This window comes from Maylandia zebra, linkage group LG18 (genome assembly GCF_041146795.1).
Source record: "Maylandia zebra isolate NMK-2024a linkage group LG18, Mzebra_GT3a, whole genome shotgun sequence".
Taxonomy (NCBI): Eukaryota; Metazoa; Chordata; class Actinopteri; order Cichliformes; family Cichlidae; genus Maylandia; species Maylandia zebra.
Genome location: NC_135184.1, coordinates 10,058,116 through 10,066,977, shown reverse-complemented (window position 1 = coordinate 10,066,977; position 8,862 = coordinate 10,058,116). Strand labels below are relative to the sequence as shown.

The 8,862-nt window shown below is 40.6% G+C and overlaps 1 protein-coding gene across 1 annotated transcript in view; it reads right to left on the bottom strand.

Moving 5' to 3' along the window:
* Positions 1-136: 136 nt before the first annotated feature.
* Positions 137-8,862, bottom strand: part of ak5 (adenylate kinase 5) — a 103,121-nt gene continuing 94,395 nt past the window's right edge. The window contains exons 12-14 of the mRNA XM_004555225.5: positions 6,541-6,657; positions 5,984-6,178; positions 137-880 (exon numbers count right to left, since the gene is read on the bottom strand). Coding sequence (XP_004555282.3) covers positions 812-880; positions 5,984-6,178; positions 6,541-6,657 — 381 coding nt within the window. The 3' untranslated portion in view covers positions 137-811. The remainder of the gene's footprint in view (positions 881-5,983; positions 6,179-6,540; positions 6,658-8,862) is intronic.

Below are 8,862 nucleotides of genomic sequence, written 5' to 3'. Positions count from 1 at the left end.
AATTTCACCTGTCTTGACCTGTTACACTTATCACTTAATTGCCTTTTTGTTGTGATCCTCTCACCAGCAGATGGCGCTGTCAGCTCAGCTCTGATGCTGCACGCTACACACCACACCAAAGGACACTCAGAAATGCTCCATTTAGCAAATGCACTGGCTTTATTGAATGTTAAATACCAAACCACGCACCTGTACGATGAGCTTGGAAACATACAAATGCAGTAATCTTAATACTCTTTATTTGCTTCTGTTTTTTTTTCCTTTTTAAATTTAATGCACAAAAGGCAGTTAAGCTTAACTTTTAACTCTTGCATGCTTGTTACAATAAGAAGCAAGGTGCTGTGCGTGAGAGCACGAGTACACACTGACATTTCCACTTTGTAGTATGGCAGGGGGAACCTTGCTCAGCTCCTCTGGTGGGAAGGTGGCGAGATTTCACTTCCAGCATGCTCTCAGTCACAGCAGGGACTGCTATTTTTCTCAGTACAGTTATCTGCCTTGGTGTGGCAGTTGGCAGCATATATTGAGGTTGATTTTACAGAGAGAGACAGAAGAGGGGATGGGGTTGGGGGGATGCATTTTTGTGAAGCAGAATGTGACAACCAGGCGCTTTGTCAGTGTCAAAAAGCAGAGAGAGAGAAGTTTCACTGATTGCAGGTAAGACATGCATACCACTGGAGTTCAATGAGTCTGGCGCAGGTGTGAGGTTATGCGAGTGAGTCTCCTTGGGGTGACGGCAGAGAGAAAGAGAGAAGGTCTTCTTAGATGGACCCTCCTCGACTGCAGAGTTTGGGGTGTGAAGGTGTAGGTATCAGAAGCCAGACTCCATCGAGCGGCAGATCTGGGCGAACACTTGGTCCGGCGACCTCTCGGCATCAATCTGCAGACGGAGACAAACCGGCTGAAAACGAGGCCTTTTCTCAAACCACCAGCAAGCCCACATGCAGTTGAGGACGGCAGCCTCACAGCAGACTGATGACCTCATTACCTGATGTGGCATTTAAGCACCCACCCACACGCACACACACACACACACACCTGATGTGGCATTTAAAAGTTCAAACAGTAAATTTATTAAAGGGGCAGATCAACCCTGAAAGGAATGCGTGTGATTTTCTAATCGCTCTCATGTCAGTGGAAACAGAGAGGCGAGTAAAACTTCACAGAAAGTTGGTCCTTCCCTGCATCACTGACCTTAAACACAACACATTTCAGCATCTTGTCCATCTCAGGTGAAAAGTGTATAGTCATTTTTTGGAAATGTCTGACTTCTCTTGAAAATAAAGGAAATAAAAAGCACTGAGGGCACCACAAAACGAGCAAAAAACTAAAAAACTCAGCGTCAGTGTCGTCATTAGAAGTTTCACGTTCAAGCTATTTTCTTTCTACCAAACTACACCCGCCAAACATATCACAGCGGGTGTAGTTTGGTAGAATGTGTCGAAGTGTGTGTCTACCCAAAGATGACAGGTTTTTGACAGGATGACAGGATGTGAACATTAATGGTTTCCCCCTCGGCTGAGCTGCAATGTCCTTCTCTCGGCTGGTAGAAAGAAAACAGTTCCTACGTGGAACTCCCATAGATACATTTCAGTTTACCAGTCATGAGGCTCCAAATTATACCAGGAGTGGGGTTCCTACGTGGAACTGCGCTCCGAGCACCGTGAGACGAGTGCAATTTATTTCAGTTATACTCAGGAGAAGGCAGACATCTCTACAGCTCTGCAGCAGAGAATTAGAGCTCCTCTGGTAATGCACAATTGCCTCCAGTCTACGTGACTTTTTAGTCGTTTTCTCCACTAAAAAACTTTCCATCTATCAGAGAAAAGAAGCTCGTGACATTGTGACAGGATGTAAACAGTAGCTGCACACTTCCTTTGGTTGGCGGGCGTAGTTTGGTACAAACACAATATTTCCTACATGAAACTACTTGCAAATAAGTTTGTACCTTTTTTTGAGTAACTGGGAGACATTGCTTTGAGCGGAGCAAGGTGAGTGACATATGCTTTTATCATATCTAAGAGAAGATGGACGTGTCCATGGTCTATGCCTTCAAAAACGAGCCGCTCACACCTAAAACAATCCAGACACAGGGTGTCAAACTTACTTTAGCTCATGGCTCAATTTGATCTAAAAAAGGCCAGAGCAGAAAAACAATCCAAAAAATAAGCATCACTTATAAAAAACCGTTTACCAGATTTACCGCACACTCAAAAAATGACCAGAAAACAGATTCTAGTTATTATTTCTTGATAAATGTTTTTTTCTCATTCAGTTAATGTTGGGAGAAAAAGATCATGAACAGCCTGAGATGTCTTTAGTAAAATAACACAACATCACCAGTTTTTCCCACATTCATCGAGTCGACTGTCCTGCTCTACATGTGGACTTGCAGATTACAGCAGAAAGGAACCCAAAGAAACAAGTATTTTCCATCACTATCAGTCAATTTGTCTACACATAGAAACAACTTATAGACATTTTTATTGTGTAGGAGGGATTATTAAGAAAATACAGTCGTTAAAGACATTTTTGAGCCATTCAGTGGCTCCACTGGGACTCTTTGACAGCCCGATTTTGGCCCTCTCGGCCTGCATGCTTGACACCACTGGTCTACATGGATAAATCGCTCTACAAGCCTGAGGATAAACCATGGTCTGTATAAAAGATGGATCTGGCTTCTGGGTGTGAAAAGTGAAGCCAACAAGTGATCGTCTGCCAAAAGCCGATCGCTTCTGTGTGTTTTTAATGTGTAATATCTTTGCTTATGTCCACAAATAGGCTGTAGTCAACAGGACTTATGAAGATCTTCTTATTGCATCCACTCTGTGTTCCACATTATATAATTAATCCAGTCCTTAAAACATCGTTATAGAACTGTTATGTCGTATTTCTTTTTGTAATTTCTGCTGTACTCTTGACTAGATATCTCTTTAAAAACACATTTTTAATGTCAATGAGACTTTTTACCTGGATAAATAAAGCATTTATAAAAATAAACTGGCAAAAACTGATTTCAGCTTCTATCCCTCTGACAGGAATGCTGTTTCCCACATAAGCTGACTTGATATCATTCATAACAGAGATTTTGAAGACATTATAGGCAAACATGCCATTTACAACAGTCTAAATACTGGTAATCATATTTGGCAAATAAAAGAAAAATCAATTTTTGGCACACCTTAAACAATTTTTTAAGGATTATTTTTAATCCTTAAAATAGGGCGATCGAGGGCGTCACTGATTAACGACCTGCGACTAAGTCATTAGAAAATGAATGATGCTGAAAATGAAAATACTCACAAACCAATGGGTGACCATATGGTAAATATATGCATCGTTTATACTGTTTATTTGAAATGAATTTGGATACCTAAGACTAAGACTAATGAACCTTTACCAGCACAGCCGTGAAATCACGTGACCCTGGACACAGCTCACCTAAATGGAGAGCAGCTACCTTTTACCTGCTGTGACAAACCAGACTGCCTGCTGTGAAAAAGGTCCATCAGCTCCCCTGTTTCTGTGTATCCAGGTGTCATCAGTGATTATCTTTCACCAGCTGGGTTTTGTCCGACTTGTCATTGGCTAATTCAAATCTTGGCGAACAAATCAAGTGGCAAAGCTTTCTGTGAGCAAAGCAAATGCAAGGCTTTTCCAAAAATGGAATAAACTGCCAATGCCAATTAACTGAAGCTAAATCAGAACGGAGCAGCAGGAGGAATGGGAAGAAGAGCTGGAAGACGGACATCAACACGATGTCGGAGCGGAAGGGAAAGTTGATTAAAAGGATTTGGTTAGGTCACACTAAACAGAGCTAATCATTACTTCCCACTGTAAAGCATCCAAATGGAAACACTGATGTCTGCTAACACAGATGTATTTGCCAGGAATATGTAAATGAGAATTTTAAGGACTCAGACTGAACAACCTTCACACAATATTGTTTTGAAACTTACACCATCTTCAGCTATTTGTAGTTAAAACATTTCTGCATTTTTATTAGGAAGCAGTAAGCGGTCGGACATAATCTGAATACAATTCACTCTTAAAACAGAGGCTCGCCTATTTGTTCTTCCACTCGATGACCCTTTCAGCTGTTGGTATTTTGAGACATTTGAGTAGAAACGTGAATATTATTTATTTACTATTTAAAGCATGCAGGCTGCAAACACACATTTTCCACACAGGATTATAAGACTTAGCTGCAACAGAGTTAGCTTCTAGTTTTAGGTCACTTTTTAAAAAACCTTTAAATTTACTTATTGTAAATTATATTGTGCTTTGTTTCTGTTTTCCCAGCTTTCACTATTATTTCTTTTTCTCTTTTTATTTAATATGTATTTTTCTATGTTACGCTGTCTTCTGAGGTTGCAGATTGAGACAGAAGTAAGCTTGTTGATCTCATAGATTTGTTTCCCATCTGTTGGCCATTAGAAAGAATGCAGGTTTAATGCTGTTTTCACTCCCTCTGTGTTTACCACAGCAGCACGTCTAGTTTGTGTTTTGTGCTGTCTCCCTGTGCTCTCTGTCTCTTTTCTCCTTCCTTTACTCTATTCTTTCACTCTCAACCGGCTGCAGCAGATGGCTGCCCCCCCCCCGAGCCTCGTTCTGGTTTTTCTTTCTGTTCTGTTTTTAGTTCTGGTCTTTGTTACCGTCTCTGTTTCCTGCAGTTCTACCTTGGGACACTGCAATGGACGGATTGAGATTATACTGCTGCAGTTTTATGCTGGTTTCAGCTGAGTCTTAGATTTCTTGGCACAGAAGGATGACTTTGTGGATCTTGTCTCACATCTATTAAGTAAAACAAAATCAGCACCAACTGAAAGATGGATGCAGATTTGTGCAGGGGGTCTAGGGCTCCTTCTCCAGGAAACTTTGAAGCAAAACACATAACTTAAGCCCTGTTTACCTTTGTGATGGAAATTTTTGGAATAAAAACAAACAAACAAAAATGGTGATTTAGAATTGCCCTGGCGTTTTCTTATTTATCCCTTTGGATCTTTTATGTTTTTACTCAGGAAGGCAAATGAACATGTTCCAAAAATGGCACCACCACCCCTGATACCTACCCCTAGGAACTGGCAGAATAATTAAAACATAACTGCCTCAGTGCACACATAAAATGGATATCTTTGTAAAGACAAAGTCAAACCCTTCAGATGAGAGAGGGCAAACTATTCACACAACCCTTGCTTTTATTTAATGTTTTTTAACCACAATTTAAAAATAACTAAATTAAAGTAAACATGAACGAATTAGTGCACAAAACACAGAATAAATTATATTATAAGACGCAAAAGCCTTCAGTAAACATGAAGGTTGGAAAGCCTGTTTAGATAATGTAGTCCGCATCTAATTGTTTGGTTCTGTTTCCAGCGTCATTAATACAGCACCCAATAAATTTCAGTATAAAATTCAATACTCTGGGATGGCACCGTTAAAACCAAGCACATTAATATGCTATTCACATATAAATAATTTTGAATTATAATGCATAATAATACAAACCACTGTTACTTCTGTCTAATGCAGTCTTTTGATCTAAGACAGGCTTCTCTCTGGTGAACTATGTTTTCCTTTGTTTTCCTCCTCTAAGATCATAGAGGCTGGCACGCTTGTATTTTAAAAACAATCCTCGTGATTATTATTTATCCAGCATGTCAAATCTGAGCTGGTTGTATTGAATAATACAGTAAAGTTGCAAACTCCAGTCATGCAGGACAGTTAGACTCACATATGAGAGATAATGAAGTGATTATTGGGAACTCTTCGGCTGCTTTTCTGTGAGTGAGAACATCCCGGCAAACGATTTCCTTTTATAGATAAAAGAGCGCTGGGAGATGTTTGAAGGACATCTAAGTGTAAATGGATTTCCAGCCTAGACGAAGTGGATTTAAACTGGATTTGTTCCTTTAAGAAAAGTAAGCCTCCATATGGAATTGAACCTCTAACCCTTACAGAGTTGGCTTCCCAATCTTACCGTGTGCAGAAGCCTCTTGTGTTCGTAGTGAGCCGCCACCGCCTGGGTGTCGCTGCAGAAGCTCTCCACCCTCCTGTGCAGGACGCTGTCTCTGTCTGGGGCGGCCTGGAAGCCGGATCTCCCACGACACTGCAGGCGATTGGACATGGTGTCGGCTGAGCAGTTCAGCAGGAGCACTGCACTGGGTTCCCCCATCTGACACACACAACAGGTGCAGTTAGAAATTAAAAGCAGGAACTTCCCCTTTAACTACATTCGTCTGCAGGCCGGCCTTCATCCTGAATGATCCGCAGTCCACATTTCTATGTGCATTCATTCTGATCACTTCTTTCCTATTTTCAAATCTTGTTTTCATACCCTCTTCGTACTCGTATGTTAGCACTGAATCAGACTTAACTAGCATTCGTCACAGTGACGTGCGACTCTTGTGATTCCTTCACTTTGCTCAGACTGAACTTTTTGTGCATACACCACGACTCACGGCTGACTTTCCCCCTTCTTTTATTCATGCTTCTGACCACATCCCGCTGTCTACTCCATCAGCTTTGTGCTCTGACCTTCGCTTCGTACTCCTCCGCCTGTCTCAGGTCTCTGGGGAAGCCGCTGATCACGAGACCTTTTCCCTGCCGTCCTGACGACACCACCGCGTCACACAGGAGCTCCAGCAGTGTGTCCTGCAGATAGCACGCACACACACAAACACAGAAAGAATGATTTACCGTTTATTAATGATTAATATATAACCAGAAACAGCCATATATATTCCCTGCAATTTTATAACTCAGTATATTGAAGTATAATGTGCAGTACACATCTCCAGGGCATCCCAAAATGATATGAAAGAGCTCATATTTTATTAATGAATCAATTGTTTACTTTATGAAATGTTAGAAAATTGTAAAATAAACATTCCAAGAGCCTCTGTTTTTTTTTCTTTTTGTTTAAATAAATCCACCAAATTCAATAAAGGAGAGGAAAAAAATGCAAATCTTACTTTTCAGATGCTAAATCTAAAGCCATGTTTGACACAAAGTATGATGAGATATTGCTATTATTTGTTAAAATATTCTTTGGCACACATTAAAAGAAACTGCTACATGGATGAGGAGTCAGTGGTAGATGTGACACATGGGAAAAACTGGGTGCAGATATGATGAGAATCACTGGAAAAATATGGAAAAATAAAAAGGCTTCATCAGGAGCTGCTTGTTTTTCCCCCTACCAGCCCCTTTGTGGGTTAATCAGCCATGTATGAATGCAGGCCTGATTACAGTAAGAGTAATATGATTCAAGAATACACACTGTCCCTGTGGCGCCACTCCCGGGTCACTGGTGCCAATATGCAGGGCACTGACCAAATAACAGAAATCAAAAAATACAATCTAAAAATGACAGCAGAACCGAACCAGCACCTGTCAAAATATACGAAAAAATTATAATTAGGAAGGAGGAATGGTTTGTATTTGATTCTGCAGATACACGTCCATTTAATCACCTCTGTTAAAAGTGTTAGCATAAAACACAAGGCCACTCTTTTTAGAATAGATAGCTGTCTATTGTTCAGACTCCATCCCCGAGAATCGATTTAGTTCTTTTTAAACGTTCACTTAAAAGTTGGATATGTAACTGAACACCTTTCCAAACACCACAAAAATGGAAAAACGTACCATCGCATTTTGATCCAATAATGCAACACCATCTGGAAAGCATCTGGTTGGCAACGGCTGAATGTTTCAGCATGACAGTGATCTCTAACTCACTCCCGGGGCAGTGAAAGCATGCCTGGATATACACAAAGGAAAACTATCGTAGACCTCAACACAGCCTGGACCTCAACTTTATTGAAGTAGTGTGGGATTGTCTTCATTGAGAACGGAACAAAAGTCAGCCAATATCCAAAGAAGAGCTTTGATGTTCTTGAAGAACCCTGGAGAAGTATTCCTGAAGACTACTTATTAAATAAACTTGCTGGAAAGTGTTCCTAAGAGGCTATGCTGAGGACTAAAGGTGGTCATACCAAATATGGACTCTCAAGCGTGTTACAGTTGTGCAATCTCTATTTTGCCTTATATCATGCCTTTACATGCATGTTTGCAAATGTTTTAATATGCTTCTACACCTACTTCTTTCTTTTTTTTAACCAAATATTAAAGAAAGGGAGGTGGGCCAAGACTTTTGACTATTCAATGTAATATAAATCAAACGCGCCCTCTTCAATGAGCTGCTGGTGTTAGCTTAGGCTGTAGCATTGTTATCAAGCTGTTTCAGGAAGACTTTGTTGAAGAAATAAGACTGTATTGTTGCTTCTTTCACTGGAGACGTTCTGCTGGCTGTTCATCATATTAGTTTCAGCCACTTCAATCTTGAAGTCAAATTAGCTTGGAGCTAAATTAGTGCAACACGTCCCAGTAGCCCGTCTCTGACATGCAGTATCACCGCATCCCTTCATAAAAGGTAAATGTTTGTTGCATCTTCACTCTGTTCAGTAGGTGATTGCAGGGGATTATTGCTCTTCAGTGAGTGCTAGTGGTTATTCTACTAGGCTTTGCTGTCAGTCTTGCTGTAGAAGCTTATTAGTTCTGAGGCTACGTGATTAGTTAGTTTGTTTATTAGCAGGGCTGTTGAAGAAGTAATTGATGGCTTTTACTAGTTGTGAGGCTTGGCCCAACTTAGAAGGGCATCATGGAAGAATTGTTTGCCACTGTGAGATGTCTTGGTGTTCAAAAACTCCAGCTAGCCTTCTGGATCAATTCATGCTTGGTGTGGAGGGAATTTTCACTTTGTTAGAGGGCCTGGGAGTGACAAGAGTGAAAAACTTTACTATAACTTCATTGTTGCTCAGAGTATTTTGGACTCACCAATTCATCTATTTTAGGAAA